The 18905-nt window shown below is 46.4% G+C and overlaps 1 protein-coding gene across 1 annotated transcript in view; it reads right to left on the bottom strand.

Moving 5' to 3' along the window:
- dnah2 (dynein, axonemal, heavy chain 2) overlaps nucleotides 1-18905 on the bottom strand; it is a 228338-nt gene that overhangs the window by 45476 nt on the left and 163957 nt on the right. The window contains exons 58-66 of the mRNA XM_056576101.1: nucleotides 17273-17461; nucleotides 16275-16360; nucleotides 11141-11271; nucleotides 10595-10744; nucleotides 7814-7981; nucleotides 5837-5997; nucleotides 5095-5234; nucleotides 2410-2542; nucleotides 719-858 (exon numbers count right to left, since the gene is read on the bottom strand). Of these exons, the coding sequence (XP_056432076.1) occupies nucleotides 719-858; nucleotides 2410-2542; nucleotides 5095-5234; nucleotides 5837-5997; nucleotides 7814-7981; nucleotides 10595-10744; nucleotides 11141-11271; nucleotides 16275-16360; nucleotides 17273-17461 (1298 nt within the window). The remainder of the gene's footprint in view (nucleotides 1-718; nucleotides 859-2409; nucleotides 2543-5094; nucleotides 5235-5836; nucleotides 5998-7813; nucleotides 7982-10594; nucleotides 10745-11140; nucleotides 11272-16274; nucleotides 16361-17272; nucleotides 17462-18905) is intronic.

The following is an 18905-nucleotide window of genomic DNA, read 5'->3' as shown; positions in this document are numbered from 1 at the left end:
ATGAGCCGAGGCAGGTGAAGGAGGCACCTGTGGTTAGCCTTAGGGTTTTGTCATCAATTTGATTCACTTACTCCTTTAAAGAGGCTTTTATGCAAAGTGACACACAGTGATCTTTCAGACACAGGTCGCTCAGGAGCAGGTAGGGCTTAGTCAGGGCATCTTGCTCAGGGATGGGGAAATTGGGGTCAGAAACCAGAACCTTTTCGCTTGGAGTCCCCCTGACCACATCACCATCCTGCCCTCAGACCTACTATATTTGCTGGTTTGGCAAAAACTGTCAAAGTGGAGTTAGCAGGTTTTGTGTGCTTGTTCTCTCGCTTATTGCCCATGACTGTTATCTCTGTGTTAACCTGCTCACTACACTCACAGCTGGAAAGGAGATGCTCATTGTTTAACAAGCCAGTTCTGGAAACTACCAGATCAAACCGAACCACCTCACAACAGTGAGGTAAGAGCCCATTGATGGAGCGCTGTTTGTTGCTGACCAGCGAGTGGCCCTCCATACTTTGAGCACTGCTCAAACCCTTGTACTGCCACCCTTCATCTTTTTTATTATTGCTAGATCAAAAGTCAAAATTATATTTTCTGTCATTTCTGCTGATTTCATCATCTATTTGATGTGCGCCCCAAACGTGTGCCACCAAACACTCAAATTCTAATTTGGTGCTACAAATCCTGTAGGCTGGGAGTGCGGCTGGAGCCTGGAGGAGAACCATACTTCTTGTATCCTGACACCAGCTCCAGGTAATTGGTGGGGGTGACGTAGTTGTGCCTCCGGAGCTCTGCCCTCATCCTGTGGGAGAAGGTGGCCACAGACTGGTGCATGGTGACGAAGACGCTGGCCACCCTGGTGTGGATCTAGAACCGAACAGAGGGACGTCACGTTACCTTGTGCTGCAACACGGTGGAGACCATGAACAGGAGTCACTTTGGTTCACAGGATACATGGAAGATGAGATAACCTTCACTTTATTAAGCAACAGGTCAGGTGTTAGATCAGCAGAAAGAAAAAGTGCAAATGGAGGTAGGGAAGAGAAATGTTATGTTTAAATAATAATCATTTGATTTATTAACATCTGATAATTTGTGATAAAAAAATACAAATGTGGATGAAAAACTTCTATCCAGAACATATATTTTCTTTTGATTTGAGGATGTTGTAGGATTTTCCAACTAATAGCGACAGGGTCATCGTTAATGCCAAACACCTTCTAATCGTTATCTTAAAATGACATATTTCTCATCAAGGGAGACAAAAGGAAAAAACTAAAAGGCCAAATTGTAAACAGAGTAAAGAAAACGAGCGTGCTAGTCGATGATGAATGATGACGAGAAGGGTTGAGAAACGTCAAGAGACAGAGAAGAAAAACATGACAGGAATTACAAAGACCACCTCCACCACCCGCCATGAATAAATAAATAAATAATCCACGGCGGTAAAACCCCTGCTAACGTGAAACGAGCTCCGGGGGCGGAGAATGGGAAGCTTGTAAACGCAATTAGACCCGGGGTCGCGTTCAGTGGGCACGGAAATGAAAAGTCACCCGATGTGGAAACACGCGGCCCTGCTCTGTTTCTGTTGAACAGGCTCAGGTTAATGCCTCTGTTCCACTGGATGAACCAACCAACCCCCTCCCTCTGCTCGCTGGTTCAGGCGGTCACCAGTGGAACGGCTGGCTGCCTCTCTCTGGGAAGGAGGGAGAGCTGGTTCATCCCCGGGGAGGACTAGGTGTTGGACCAGGTTTTTTTTTTTCATGGGGGCACCAAACTCGAGCATATGAGACCCCCACACACACACACACAATATTACACCGACACACACGCACGCACACACACACACACACACACACACACACACACACACACACACACACACACACACACACACACACACACACACACACACACACACACACACACACACACACACACACACACACACACACACACACACACACACGCGCGCGCGCGCACGCACGCACGCACGCACGCACACGCACACAAAGACACACACACACCCCCACAAAGGAGAAGAAACATGAGGAAAAAATCCTGCAGTGTCCTGTAAAGTAGGTTTGGTCATTATCTCAATGTATATCTCGAGAAACAAGTTATTCCAGAAATAAATGTATGTCTGCCATTTCTACGTACACATTATATCTTTTGTGTATACCACAGTATGTGTTGGTCTGTGATTCTTACAGACCTTTAGCATATGGGGGAGGTGTAAGGAGATAAAGTGTGAAGGACTGAGGGACACTTCCCAACCGTGTGTGTGAGTGACTGTGAACACATTTGAGTTGTTCACACATTTAATGATTTCACAACCAAGACATCAGCAGCCCCAAGGTGTTCAATGAGTGTGAATGAGTGTGTGTGTGTGTGTGTGTGTGTGTCTCTATGTCTCACCGACTCCACGGTCCCCAGGTCCAGGGCGTCCAGGTACCTCTCAGCCACCTCCAGCAGGGCCTCCCTGGGCCACTCACAGAACCAGTCTATGGTGCTGCAGTTGACCAGCGCCGGGTACTGGCGGATCCGGTTCCTGTTGGGGAGGGGGGGGGGGGTGAGCGAGTACACTGTCAGGCCCGAAGCTGTACAACCTGTCAAATAAATCATAATTTAAGATCAGATGAAATGCATTTTATCAATCTTATAGGGGAATATTAGGGTGTCCCCCCATGAAGAGGACAATAGAAGATAGAGAAAAATGGGAAATGCTAAGACAACAAAGAAAATGGAAAAACATTTACTCATAAATAAAAAGCCTGAAAGTAAAGGCCGACATTATTGGCAGTTGATGATAACGTTATTGACAGTTTAAAAAAGTGTAAGTCTAATGGCGGGGCAAGGAAATGGAATAAGGGAATCGCAAAATGTAACCCCCCAAATACAAACACACCCTAAAAATTAATCCAACCACAAGAGTTCTGCAGCCAGGCGGAGCGGGGGGGCTGAGGGTGAACCGGATGGGTGAGGAGGTCTAATTGGTATGCGAAGGCTCTTTAGCCTTGGCACTATGATGACGGGGTCATGCTAGCAGCTAGCCTGCAGCTATCACTCAGCAACCTGAGAGTGGTGATTAGCAACGCTCAATGACGCCAGCCACCCCAATTAGCAGCATTATGTGTGGCCACTACTCTGGTCCGCTAATTAAAACAGGGTCCTGGTTCTGTGTGTGTGTGCGTCTGTGGGCGTTATTGTTAGATCAGGATGTGTGTGCGTATGTAGCCGTGCAAATGATGCACGAAAAGAAAAGAGAAAAGATGGAGAGTCACTTTTAATTGAGTAATTTGGTATTTTTGTGTGTAAAAAATATTTCTTTAACATTAGGGATTTAAAAAACGATTTGTGTGTCTGCTAGTATACAATTGTGTGCGTGTGTGTCACCGTTAGTGTTTGATCATCAGGACATGTGAAAAATGTAATGAGAGTACGCAAGAAAACGACTTGTTAGAATATATTAAGGTGTGTAAACACTCCATGAAAGGATCTTTAGCATTAGGGATGAAGACAACAACGTTGTTGTGAGAACCCGATGTGTGAAGAGTGTGCGTGTACCGTGAGCATGTGTATCCATGCAAGACAGTGTTTACTGTGAGACCAAGAAGAGGGACAGAGAAACAGTGCTTGTGCCCGGTTGTTTCCAGGGGGCTGTGGTTTACCATCACTGGGTCCTGCGTGCCAGACCTCTCATTCGCCAAGCACGGAGAGGGGGGGTTTGTGGATCAGCCACTAATGAGCCAATCAGAGGCTGGGATCAGATACTAGGTCACTGGGTCAGCCTGGTGCTGAGACACAGCTGGGAGGGAGGTGTCCAGGGAGGCCCGGTGTGTAGGATGTTTTACACCTAAAGCTGTTCACATCAGTGTTTACATCCTGTCTGGACACACCTGGGGTTGATGAATTATGCTTTTAGATTTTGCAGCACTTGCTGTTTTTAAAAAAACAATGTTGTGTTTTTTCAAACATATATCCCCTTGCATAACGATTATAATTGTAGGATTCAGGATGCAAGACGATGCTTGGCAATAAACTGTGTCTATGTGTGTTTGTGCACACAGACACCGTTTAGATTCCAGTTCTGAATATTTGAATCTGAAGAACTGATGATGTAAGTATCAGAAAGCACAGTGGGTGTTAGTGATGTGATGAATAAACAGAATAGGGAATTCATTTATTTGGGCTTGGGGGGACCCCGATATCTCCCTGATTGAGATATAGTGCGACTCAGCGACCGGCCGTGATGAACAGACGCGCATATCAAAGCAATCCGTTCATATGAACTCCATCACAGCTCTAGAAATCACAGCTCTAACGTGCTGGGATCAGCGACCGGGGAGCCGTCCATGAGTTCACACAGGCTACCGGGCGGCCGTCCAAATGGCAGTGAAAAACAAGTGCTGTTCCGTCGCCTCAGTTTGTTTTCTCGCATATGTGTGTGCGTGGCGACACACAAAGGGGAGTTCAAGAACACTCGTGCTGCGCGATCTGGCGTTGCCACGGCAACAGACGGCAACACCGGCAGCTCGCGGGGCGCGGGTCGAGGAGCGGCGTTCGGCGGCTCGATGCTGAGCCAGGCGCGGCGGATGATGGAGGTCAGGACAGCACGGCGGAGACGCACCCCTCCGTCTCCGTAATTGCGCGGTTGAGAGGCAAGATAGCTCGTCTGTTCTGTTCCCCTCTCGCTCTCTTTCTTTATTACTGGCGTCGAACAACCGGGGTCGGCGGAGAAGGAGCGAGGTGCGAGACGGCAAGGAAGGTTTCATCAAACACAACAGAGAAGAGGAGGAGCAAGGGGGGAGACGATCGGAGAGGGGAGAGGGGATGAGAAGGGGGAGAGAGGAGAGTGGAGAAGAGAGGAGGAGGAGGAGAGAAAAGGGGACAAGTAAGGAAGAGGAGAGAAGATGGGGAGGAGAAGAAAGGAGATGCATAGAGGAGAGTAGAGGGGACTTGTAGTGAGGAATAGAGAGGAGCAGAGGGGAGGGGAGGAGAGAGGACAAGAGGTGAGTCAAGGGGAGCATATGCACAGAGCAAAGAGGAGTAGAGGGGAGGAGAAGATAGGGGGAAGGGTTAGTCCCCTCCCTCCTCCAGTACCTGAAGGGCTCCCCCACGGGGCTCATGCAAAGCACCACATGCAGGTTGTTCCGGACCCTCTCGATCAGATAGGCGAACATGGAGTCCGGAGTCTCCAGGACCCCGTCCTTCCTGGCCGACTCTGACAGGGCTCCACACACCTGGAGGAGGTACAGAAACACACACTCACACATATCGCCGTGGAAACACTTCAATCAGACATTGCATGTCCTGAGAGAACATGGTTAATGAGACATGTGGGAGTGATGGCATGCTGTGTGTTGTGTTAAGTAGGCTGAGCTGTCAAGAGGAGGCGACAGGAGCGCTGTGGTGTGATGGCTTAATGTGGAACTGGGAGAAAAGTAGCGTGATAGAAAGAGTTGATTGAACATACATAACCAACAAATTGACTTCATTAAAGCTTGTTTAAGTATACTTATATGGCGGAGGAGGAGGAGGAGGAGGAGGAGGAGGAGGAGGAGGAAGAGAGAGAGAGAGAGAGAGAGAGAGAGAGAGAGAGAGAGAGAGAGAGAGAGAGAGAGAAAATACTTTTCTCTTGACCTAAATCCTTGGCCTCCACAAGCCACAAGTACTAAACTGTACTGCATCATTAAACTTGTGTGCATTTCACTTGTGTAATTATCACGTGGGAGAGATAGAGCGAGAGCGAGAGAGAGGGAAAGAGAGCGTGCAGTAACTTTACAGGCAGACAGGTGGATTGACAGGCAGATAGACAGACATCCAGACAGACAGATTAGGTGACCTCGTCAAACTCGTCCTGCTTGTAGAGGTTGGGCACCTCCCCAGAGCTCAGCACGTTGTTGATGTCCTCCAGGAAGGACTCCTCCACCATCTGGGCATCACTGAACACCAGTACCGTGGGCAGGTCGTCCACGCCAGTCTGCCTGTACAGCTTCTTGATGTCTGAACAAAGCACAACACAAAGCATTGGCTGATGCGTGGAAGTGCTCTCCTCCTCTCAAGGAACCGTCTCAGGTATAGCTTGTGTCAAGATTTCTTGCAGGGAGATTGTTGTTGTTAAAGTTGCTTGACTAAAGGTAAATAGTACAAAGACAGGAGAAAATATTTAAAGTGAATACATAAAAGTATCTCTTTTAAAACTATGCTGCCAAAAACAAACCTGCCAAGGCATCCAGAAAAAGATGAGAAAAGATTAAACGTCAGGGTGAAATTCAATCACACTGAAGTGTTGCCCCTTGGTGCCTCGGTTCCCATGAGCAAGGCAGTCTGGTGAATCTTGGATCAGGACAGTGGGAGAGAAGGAAACTGCTGAGCGGGTGGAACTGAAGTGTGGAATCGTGGCTGCTTGATATCTCTCTACGGGTCGATGAAGGGTTATGAAAAACAAGCGCTGGCTTGATCATCTGACAGAGACGAATAAATAAGAATTACCCCTTGCCTCCGACATCCAAAATGTCAATTTGCAGCCATTAAGCTCCCGGAAACAAAGATGCATTTGGTGTGGTGGGGGGCTTGGGTGGGGGGTGGGAACTCGTAACGGGGGGGAAACAAACACGGGGTGACAGCAGATAACTGTGACAAACGGGGGCTGTTTGAAGTGTTCCTTTAGCGTGCGGATCAGCAGCATACGGCCCACCGTCTGAAACTATTAATATTCAATGCTCAGACAGCCGAGGCAGACATAATTCACCGCAATTATGTGCTAAACAAATGTTGCTGTGTTGGCGGATCAAACCCTAATGGCTATAAATTGATTTTCTTCCCCCGAGCCTGGGCCCTCTCCTCACGGGGAGATACCGGAGATCTTTTAAAAGACGTTTCTGTGTGCAGGATGCTGATCCATGTATTAGCCTAGGTCTTGTCGTCGGCTACTGTGCCTCCGATAGCAGAGTGTGTGGACGCCCGCGATACAAGCTCCCTTGAGGCCTCGAACTGTGATTAAGGGCTATGTGAATAAAGTTGACACAACTACAACATCCCCCCCTTTTTGGTTTGTTGAGTGCTGTGTAATTTGGACTAAATGAAAAGTGCATTGTAATCATAACACTAATGACATTAATCATTTTAATTATGCAGTGCTCATTCATATTTGTAGCGTGTCCTCTTCTCCAGGGTGCGGGTGAGGCCTGTTAAATATTTTCAAACTCAACAGTTGATTTTAATCCGTCCAGACTATCAGGTCTGTGTTTTTTTTCCCCTACAAACAACTCTTGAGAGAAGCCGTAATTACCTTCTGTTTTTTATTGACAGACTCAAGCGTTATCTGGATGATTTTAAATCCATCCAGATGGAGATCTTTAATTTTACAAATGATGGATGATGGCTCCTCAGAATTTCAGAGAACATTTGAGTCTACTGCTTTCATCAGGCAGGGCCACTCTTAAGAACTTTAATAGTTATAAGTTAGCAATCACACCACATAGTACTTTTAATAATGAATACTTATTCATGGTCACCTGGATGCATGGCTCGCATCTCAAATTGAGAAGCTAAGACCGCATAAGGAGATTTCCTGTGAGGTGATCAAGGTCCCATGGATACGTTCTTACCAAATAAGGGGCCGATCACGTTGAAACCTGTCTGTAAGCGTTATTTTTATCTCAGGTAGGCGTGGGCACCAACAACTCCAGCCCCTCAGCAATGCCAAAGCAGTGCGCAATACGTTTAGTTCCCTTGAATTAAAATGAGAAATTGCCGCCGTGTGTCACATTGTATGTCATCGGGGTCTAAGGTAACAGCGCCCCTCTCCCAGCCTCACCTTCCCTGAACTCCATCTTGCGGTACTGTTTGGTGACCTCCACCTGGAACACCTGGTAGGTGCAGATGGAGGCGGCCATCTTGGACAGGCTCTGGCGTCCTGAGCCGCCGACGCCCACCAGCAGCATGTTGCCCCGGGGTTGGCTGATCACACGCACCACTCGGGTGACTGGCGGGAAGGACAAGCACATACACAACCACACACAATGAGACGCAGCACAACGGGGTCAATGTCTGCAAGTTTAAAATACCAATATGGAACCATTTAGCGTTTACATATATTTCTAGATTACTTTAATGGTCCCATATTATACCACCAGGTGTGAGTGTGAATAGCCATTACAAGCCGTTTGCTACAGTCCACTGAGTATGCTGTTAGACTGAAATATCAGGCTCACATCTAGGTGGACACGTCCACCTGTGATGTCACTAAAACACAGGAAGAGGAAGATTTTCTAAACGGCTTGTAATGGCTAATCACACTCACAAATGGTGGTATAATATGGGACCTTAAAGTATACATTTCTACTTTTCATATTAGGTATATACTGTATCAGTTTTTTGCAAATGCATTCTCATTTTAAACGTGTATCTCTTTTTTAATTTGTATAATTGCGATGCACTCCTGTTGTGAGGCACAAAATCCCTGTCTGGGATTGATCAAATAAATAGTATCCTACGTCTTATCTTAGCAAACGGTGCACAATCGGTTGTCAAGGACGTATACACCTAGACACACACGATCGCACACAAACGTTTCAAACGTTCGCAAACACCCACCCACCCACACGGCGGGATGATTTCTCATGTTTCGGGGCCAAGCTCATTTTGTATGCAGGTAGGGCTTCACGCTGAGGCAGAGGATTGCATGGGTAGTAAACACAGAGGGGGGGCTGGCTCAGAGTCTGGGCGAGGACCTGGAGAGACGGCACACTTCCCGGTCCCCACGAGGGAGGCGGGTCCTCGCGAGAGCGGGAAAACAAAGAATAATTAGGAGCCCCGACGAAGCCTCATGCCCGGAGAGAGGGATGGAAATCTATTTTTCATCCCAGCTCCTTGGCACTATAAATTCCACGCGAAGGCTCCGGGACCTGTTCCATTTTACGCCGTGCCTCCCATGCCCATCGCACATCAATGATCTCCTGTCTCCTATCTCGGTTTGGTTTCCCAGGTAATGTGAGTCCATCCATTTCATTAGCATCCGCTCGCAAGCCGGAGATTGAATCCCGTCTACCGGGCAAGACAGGCCTGGTTAGAGTACAAGTGGATGAGCCTCTTCTGACCAGAGAGCTAACAAGAGAATTCGAGTTCTCCACTTCATCTCAAGCCATTTAAATGAGGCTGGGGAGTGTTTAATGGGTGCCATTTTAGGCCTTGTCTCCCAGCTGCTTGTTCAACCTGCATTGTGTCTGTCTGTATAGTTATGGCCCAAAGTCTCTTTTGATTCTCTGCTCTCAGAGACTTTAGTGTTTGGACACACACACACAGACGCACAGTCATATGCAAGCCATAAATCAGAAGTATAATCTCATCTAATCCTTATCATCTTCATAAACAAGGGTACACATACACAGATACACACAAACACAGCGGGATACAGTAATAACATCCACTCATCTACCTTTGTCAACAAGGAGACATTTACACACAAACACACACATACATACACACACACACACTCACAACACAAACACAGTTTGCCAATACACACACACACACACACACACACACACACACACACACACACACACACACACACACACACACACACACACACACACACACACACACACACACACACCAAAGACACACTGGGCACATACACACACATAGCACCCACACACAGCGAGATAAACTAATAACCTTCACTCATCTAAACAAACAAACAAGGTGACACACACAAGCAAATATATCTCTGAAGTCCCCCCCAGCCCCAACACACATACACACAGCATCCACACCCAGCACGCAACACTAATAACATCTAATCATCTACCCTCGCAAACAAACAAGGTGACACGTGGCACATACACCTCCATCGCAACCTCCCCCTCCCCCTCACACAAACCCACCCCCCCCGCCCCCCACAGTAGTGCCGCGCGGGGGGCTCCACTAATGCGGCGGTACGGAGGGTGGTGTGGGGTATTGACACAGAGCCCGGGGCCCGGTCATATATGTTGACACCACGCAGGCTTTTAGTATCCGCGCCGCGCCGCGCCTCCCTTCAAAAGGAGCGCTCACACTGAGAGAGGCAAACCGAGGAGAAAGGGAGACGGAGGAGGAAGCAGAGGAAATAATGAACGTGCCAAAAATACTAGCGGGAGTCTGGAGGGAGACGGCGAGCCCGGAGAATGGAGTGAATGAGGAGTGGCTGAGGCTATTGATCGCCGGGCGTGAATAGAGCGCACCGGCAGGCTGGGGGGAGGGATGCAGGGAGAGAGAGAGAGAGAGAGAGAGAGAGAGAGAGAGAGAGAGAGAGAGAGAGAGAGAGAGAGAGAGAACAAGAACAAGAGCGTGCGAGAGAGAGAGAGAGAGCGAGTGCAAGCTAATGGCGAGGCTAGGCTCAGTCGGAAACATCGTCCGGCGAAAAAAACAAGGTATTTGTGGGGCTTTGTGGAGCCTGGGCTACTAGCCTTGTATGTGCGTGTGTGGGTGTGTGTGTGTTCGGTGTGTATGTGGGTGTGAGTTTCTGTGTGTGTGTTTCTGTATGGGATAGGTGTGTGTGTGTGTGTGTGTGTGTGTATGTGTGTGTGTGTGTGTGTGTGTGTGTGCCAGGTCATACTGTGCTCGATGGCGTCTCTGAACAGAACCAGGTCCATCGGCACGGTGCCGGGGGTCAGGTTGTAGTCCTCCAGCTGGCTCTCCATGAAGACCCTCAGCCTCTTGGAGTCCTGGAGGTCCTCGTACACACGGGGCTCCTTCAGGAAGTCCCCTGAGGAACACACACCTTACACATCAACCCACGCACACACACATACTAACGCACACAATGGAATCAACACGCACACGTTTATACACACGTCAACAGACACACACAAACACTTGTCACTCCTGTAGTGGCCGCCCATCCATCAGTTCTCTAATCACACTCATCCATACTACAATCGGTGATTAAATGTGATGACTATCAAGTAATCAATCAATCAATATGCGAAGCCATTCATCACTATGTCACATCGGTGTGTGTTTCATTGTGTCTACATATTGTGCATTAAGTGTGTTCATGTGCGTGTTTACTAATGTATATGTCTATGTGGTAGGGACTCCTGTGTTTTGTTGGATGTTGAAGTAGTGTTGATGTGTTCAGCAGCAGTGGTGGTCTCAGTACCAAACACAGGGGGTATCTTGTTGGGGCAGATGCTGGGGTAGGTGAGGTCGAAGAGGGAGCCCAGCTTCTCCGCCATCAGACCCACGAAGGCCTCCGCATCGCTGCTGTCCACCAGGCGGTCGGAGAACACCCTGAGACCCACACACAAACACACACGTGAATACACATACACTCACACTCTAAAATGCACACACACACACACACACGCACGCAGGGCCGGATCTAGGCATAGGCATCCTAGGCACGTGCCTAGGGCCCATTTCCACAAGGGGGCCCAGAAAGAGGGAATGAAAAAAAAAAAAAATATGTAAAGAAAAAAAAAAAGAAATATCCTGTCCAACACTCTTCTAAATGTGTACGCATACAATATATATTAAAAAAAAGTTTGTGTGAGACGGCGCTCTCTACAGCGCTAAGGGGAACCCATGGGAAACCCCATACAATAAGTCCATGGGAAACCTTTAAGGGAAACCCCGTAATGTATATTAGCTAGCTAAAAAATAAATAAATAAAAACTGTTCAGTGTAAACGGGTTCAAAAGTCAAAGAAATCCATAGAGTTAAAACAATCTTAAATCATTGTTTTGTTGTGACGCTTTAGTAATAAATTTAATGTGTACAATGAGTTGATTGTTTATTCAGTAAAGTGTGTAAATCGATGTGCTAAGCTATAGCCTATTTTGTTCTAAATATATTATATTATCTTCTGGAACATAAGAACTTACATGAGGCTAAAATGAGCATTTTGTTGAAAACCAAGAAGTGCTCAGGAACAGACGTGAACTCGCACTGTTACGTCTCTCTTTACTCCCGTTTACAAACACGCAACTCTTTAAAACAAATATTTCGTCAGTAGTTCGTCAATATTCGGTAACTGAACATGATTTATTTTGCCATTTTCGGTGGTCGAACTTTCGGTGAATCCCTAAAATATAAAACTATGCTTTCAACTATTAATACAATTTATGGCACTTATAAATCCTCTGTTTTGATTGAGTGAGCTGCGCGTCGGGCTCCTGCTTCAGCTGGTCGGTCTTTATTTCTCGTGAGTGACCCGTTCACTATACATAATCCCTTAAATAAAAAATAGCATATAAACAGTTACATAGAGCCTGAAATGTGCATGAAAACCTAAATAAATAAATATATAAGCATAAATAATAATCTTGTGGCAGGTAAAATGTATGTAGTTTTTTCACCCAATCATAAAGTATCCGTTTGGAGGGGGCCCGAAAAAATGCGGTAGGCCTATGCCTAGTGTAATCTTTCCACTTAATCCGGCCCTGCACACACGCACACACACACTCAAACATGAGCACACTCATGGACACACACAAACACATGAATACACACACACCTATACACATACGCTCTAACACATGCATTACGCATAGACACACACTCACACACACACACACACTCACATACACACAACCTCACATGAATGCATCCACACACACACACACACACACACACACACACACACACACACACACACACACACACACACACACACACACACACACACACACACACACACACACACACACCATAGTTCATTCCTGTGGCATACAGGTTTGTGTCTATGATAAATGCAACACATTATCAACAATAAATACAAAATAAATATATGCACCATTAAATAAAATGACAGCACCATGCATCATCTTCATGCATCACAATAATGAGAAGTTATTGGTGTGTCTATTATTGGGATGTGCATTATTATTATTATTTGGGTTCTGCTGTATTTGCTCTTATTGCTATTATATATATGTTTTGACATCTTGTTTGATAAAGCGAGGCATGTAAAAATAGCAGAGCCATGTAGCTGCACAGCCCTAAAACACAGAAGGGGAGAGATTTAAATCTAAAATGAAAATAAAATTGAGTAAGGTAGATATTATTTTAGTATGTTCACGGCAAACAAAACCTAGACGATGAAACTGAATGAGATAGAAAGCCTACAATACAGGAGAATAAACAAAGGGGGGGAGAGAGGGAGGTGTGGGAGAGATAAAGAGAGAGGGTTGAAAGAGAGAGAGAGAAACACACATAAAGCGAGAGATATAGCGGTGGGAGAGAGACAATCAGGACAAAGAGACAAAGTGGGGACCAGAGCAGTCTGTGTGGGCAGGTGAAGTACACACTCCGACCCGCCACGGTACTTCAACGAGCATCGCTCAAAAACAACCATCAAAAGAAGGGCAAAAAAACAACATAAAACACATAAAACATTATATATGACAAGGCAGGACTCTTTCAACCAACTTCAGCAACTGAACCTGACACATGCATCAACAGCAGCGGTGACAAAGTGAGGTGGAGTACGACGGGAACCGACAACGTTAGGATCTGAAAGACGACAAACTAAAACACACTTATTGTGCATTGCATACATATGTCAAAGTGCAGATCTCGACTACTCAAACTGTGTATATATATATATATATATATATATATATATATATATATATATATATATACACACTTGTTATTGTTGTTTTTTGCATATTATTTGGTAAATATGATGTATCAGTGAGTCTATCATCCAAAGCACATCATCTCTGGTTTATCATGGCAGATATGATCATGGCAGAGATTTACTAGGCATTAGAAGCATGTCCCTCTGCATAATGGCACACCGCAAATGTCAATGTAAAATATTGATCATCAGTCGGTTTCTTCTGGAAGGAGTTTAAGAGGAAATGACCCAGATGAATGGGTATTGGACGTGCGGCCACGGGAACACCACGCATGTGGGAATGAGCCAGCATCGATCTGCCGGCCCTTCCTCCGAGAGACACACAATTGCACTTTGATAAAGAATTGATGGCGGTCCTTAGCCGATAATAAATAGCCATTTGTGGACTAATGATGGAGTCCTGTATCTGTGGGGCTGCGTGTTGCGTGGGGGCGCCAGCACCTTTCCTCCTGCTAGTGCGACATCTATTTTGAAATGACCCCGCATTTGTCTTCCTTCCAGCCAGGAATGGATGGATGGGTGAGAAAAATAAATCAAAGCATGTGGAAATGAACTGCAGCTGCATCTAATGAAACAGTTGAACAGCCTGGAGGTGACTTTTGTGTTATTTTAAACCAAACAGTCTGTGAGGGATTCTAGCTGAGATGAGAATCATTACTGATATCCCAGAGGTATTGTGGTCAATATACAAGGTATCTGCATGGTGCAATGGACCCAGCATGTTCCGGGATTGATTGGCCAGGCCTGGGGAGAAGGGCGAGGATAGATTGCCTATAGGAGTGTCAAGGCCAGACCCTAATGCATTTACGTATGGATCGCTCATAACGATTACTTGTTACAAGACAGCGCTAACATGTAGCATGTATGTAAGAATGTAGCATTATTTTAGATCAATTTATCAGGGTTTTATTATATTGGTCAGTTTTAAGTGTCCATATTTGGATTAGCACTGGAGCACTTTAATTGTTTTATCCACTGTATGTAACTGTCCCATTTTTGTTTGTGTGTATGTGTTGTCCTAACTGTGTGACGGAAGCCCACTTTTAAACTGCAACACAAGTTTACCTACGGGTACGAATAAAGTAACCTGACCTGATTATGTTGGCTTGTACAACGCATCTAAGCATGTAGCTTTTACGTGAGTACATAGCATGCATATACATTATGGTCATGCATGTAGCATACATGCTAACAGGATGGTTAGGCAAACCTAAGCAGATGAGCAGATTGTACACCACAATACTATAGTATTGTAAAACTAGACAGGGTTTAGAATCATATATAGAGGCAGCGTGAAAGAAAGTCAAAGGTCCCATGGCATGAAAATCTCACTTTATGAGGTTTCTAACATCAATATGAGTTCCCCTAGCCTGCCTATGGTCCCCCAGTGGCTAAAACTTGCGTTCGGAGTAAAACGAGCACTAGGTATCCTGCTCGCCTTTGAAAAAATGGAAGCTCAGGCTCGCTGATTTGGAATGTGGGCCCATATGTCGTCATAAGGGGCCAAGCTACCTCCCCTTTCTCAGAGAATTTGGCCCACCAATGAGAGAATGAGCTACGACGTGCGAGCGCCACAAGTGTGGGTGTGTGTGTGTGTGTGTGTGTGTGTGTATGTGTGTGATTACACACACTGTAATGCAAGTGTTGCACACTTCTTTGTTATTAGGATAATTGTTCTGCTGTTGGTGTTATGGCGCATAACACGTCGGGTTCTCTGATGTCTTTGGTATTTCCACAACGAGACTCGTAGTGGGGTTTATCTCAACCATGGTTGAGAAGGAATTGGGGGAAAGGAAAAAGGGTTAGGGTTAGGGTTAGGGTTAGGGTTAGGCTTTGACTCCCTGAAGTACATGAACCGCTAAATGAAGGAGAAAGGGATTGATGCCCGCCATTGTCTCCCACCGGAGCGCCGCTGCCCGCTGTCGAGGCACCACCGCCACAAGGCACCACCGCCGCGAGGCACCACCGCCGCGAGGCACCACCGCCGCGAGGCACGCTGACCGTTTCTGAGGCGGTGGTGCCTCGACAGCGGGGCTCCGGCGGGAGACATTCGCGGGCAACAATCCCTTTCTCCTCCATGTCGCGGTTCAGTCTACTTCAGAATGATGTGGAAGTGGAAGAACCAGAGACGTCGGAGAACCCGACGCAGTCGTTTGAGATCATAATATCGTCTGGAGGCATACACAGCTTTTGGCCATGATAATATATATTATATTATATGATATAGATATCTATGTATAATATGATATTATTTAGATAAAGAGCTCCAGGACTCCCGCCGGAGCACCCGGAGTGTTCTAGAGTACTTACAGAACACGACCAAAAGCTGTGTGCGCCTCGCCATTGCGATACATCCACAGTAAAAAGAGCGCACGGTACCGTGGCCACAAGCTGCTCAGGGCCACACCCCCGCCCTCCTCCTTGACCCGCCTCTCTCCTCCTCATTTACATTAAAGCTACAGACACCGAAATGGCGTGTTTGGAGAAAGCTCAATGTGCGACTGGCTCGTAGTGGCTGTTATTCTGGCCCACTAATATCTATATTAAAGCAGCCATAAAGTAGCATGCCATGGGACCTTTAAGGACAAATAGACAGACGGAGAGACCGAGAGAGGGAGACAGAGGGAGGAGAGGTGGGGGGGGGTTATACCTAAAGCACTCATGGATCCACAGCCTAGTTATACTCTGCTTGGTGTCATGGACATCTCGGTGGGCTCGCAGGAGACCCTGAAACACCTAGGAAGGAGAGAGAGAGAGAGAGAGAGAGAGAGAGAGAGAGAGAGAGATACCGAGAGTGTTAGCGGGAGAGTGACATAGAGATGGAGAGAGGGGTGTTTGTGTGTGTGTGACGGGGGGGAATCCATTAAGGAAATACAGACCCATTCATATTCAAATGTTTTTTGCTTATCCCTGTAAGGTAAAATATTCAACATCCTATTTATATGAGTGGAATATTGCTCATTAAAAATTCACACTCTGTATGTATTTACCCTGGTTATATTGTAAATGTTTCGGCAGAGTGCGTCCTCTCCATTAGCGCTAATAAAAAACAAATTTAATTTGAATTTGAATGAGATTGAGGGATATATAAAAAGTAATAGAACCATTTTCTCCTTGCACTCAATATAGATGGACTGAGACAAGAGGTGTGTGTGGGTCTGTGCATGTGCTTCCGTTTCCTCAAGACCAAGGCTTTGACACTAAAACAAATCACCCATGCAATACAATACACATCTGTCTCTCTATTGATATGTCTACACTAAACTATATATGATACATTATGCATCATACATTATACAACATCATTTGCTTGTTTGGGTTTTAATGAAAACATCATTATATAACATGACTGCAGAACTAATATGAAATTAGCACTACACTACACATGACTATGTGGTATGGTATAACATTTTATTTAAACTTTATAATGATCATTTCCTTTGATGAGAGCAAAACACGTACAAGCTGCATTCCCATCACTAAACTTTGTTTTTGTGTTTTTGTGTTTTATGACCAACTGTGCCTCAATGGCAATCAGGTTAAGGGCTGATGTTGGAACACACGCCCATAGATGACGTGTGTGTGTGTGTGTGTGTGTGTGTGTGTGTGTGTGTGTGTGTGTGTGTGTGTGTGTGTGTGTGTGTGTACCTTAGAGATGTCCCTAAGGTTGAAGAGGTAGTGTATCTTGGCCGGCGTTGGCAGGAAGCGGACCACCACGGCGTCGTAGAGCTCCAGCGTGGCCTGGGTCAGGATGGCTCCGATGGGCTTCACCTCCTCCCCAAACTCCTGCAGCTTCTGGTTGATCATGGTGCCGTAGATGCGCTTGATCTGAGAGTCCTGGAAATGTTGGATTTAATACCCTTTAGTCAGTTAGCATTTTCCCATTTGGCAGTCCTATCCGTAAGATTCAACACCAAAGAATACATTTCAGGTTTACGTAGTGTAGTAGGCAGGTAGGGCATATTTGGGATTGAATGGGGTACCATTTCACCCAAGCCGTCAACTATCTATTACTATCGTGCCACCATAATGATAAATAACAAGCTACCTAACACACCTGTAGATGTTGTATCAATTTGGAGGTGTACTAAGCGTTCATGCAATAGCAGTAAATGGGATTGAGGCTGACGCCGACGTAAGCCAGCAAAAAAAGAGCATATATCGTTTCCAAGTGGTGAATGAGTATGAGGAAAGGGTGGTGAGGGAGTGGGCGGGGCTGCAATGCCATTCCAAGACACCCTATCTGGCAGAGTTAAGAGGCAAGACAAGCACCTGGTTGTTTATATTCCTGAACGCAATGAGAACCCTGGACATTTCTTTAAGGAGGCAAAACATACTTTTTCTGTGTTGAGTGATGAGGAAGAGTCGAGGAAGAGTCGAGGAGGCAAGTGGAAGGGAAGATGGAGAGTGAGAGAGTGATGAAGTGGTAGAGAGAGCGAGAGATATATAGAAAGAGAAACAGAAGGATATAGATATAGGCTGAGAAGTTGGAACTAATAAGGGGCCTGAAGAGATGGCGAGCCAGAGAGGAGGAGAGAGAGAGGGCGAGAGATGAGGGCTACAAGTGGATTGAAGATGGACCAGGAAACATTGAAAGGACCACAACAACGAAGATGAAAGAGACGGGAGGGGGAGAGGAATTGAAAAAGCCTAAAAAAAGAGACAAGAGGAGGGTTAGAGAGACGAAGAGAAATGAGAAATGAGTAATGATTGTAAAAGAGGAGTGGGGGGGAGGGGGGGAGGGGTAGAAAGAGTAAAACAAAGGAGAAAAGAAAAGACTGAGCGAAAGGTATAGTGGAAAAAACGTTTGAAAGGAGGGGATTCGCGGGCTGCCTTTCGGTCAATCATGTTTTTCTGAGTGCAAGAACCGAGATGGAGCAAGAGGGAGAGACGGAGGGAGAGAGAGGGAGAGAGGGAGAGGGAGAGGGAAGGGGAGAGTGAGTGAGGAAATCAGTGGAGAGCGAGCGGGAGAGAGTGCGTGCAATTTTTGGCCCTGGTTATCGTGATCATCATGGCTATAATCATAATCAGGGTAATGCCGGTGCGACGGGATTGAAAGCGAACGCAGGAGCAGGGGGAAAAAAATATATGAAATGAGCGGGTCGTCGGAGAAGGATAAAAGCTCAGGGAGAGAGGAGGGAAGGGGAGCGCAACCGCCGGGCGCCACCAGGGGCCATGCACCACTGAAGAGAGCGAGAGAGAGAGAGAGAGAGAGAGAGAGAGAGAGAGAGAGAGAGAGAGAGAGAGAGAGAGAGAGAGAGAGGAAGAGAGAGGAAGAGAG

This window comes from Gadus chalcogrammus, chromosome 17 (genome assembly GCF_026213295.1).
Source record: "Gadus chalcogrammus isolate NIFS_2021 chromosome 17, NIFS_Gcha_1.0, whole genome shotgun sequence".
Classification (NCBI taxonomy): domain Eukaryota; kingdom Metazoa; phylum Chordata; class Actinopteri; order Gadiformes; family Gadidae; genus Gadus; species Gadus chalcogrammus.
Note: the sequence above shows the minus strand (reverse complement) of the source record. Positions and strands in the feature narration are given on the sequence as shown.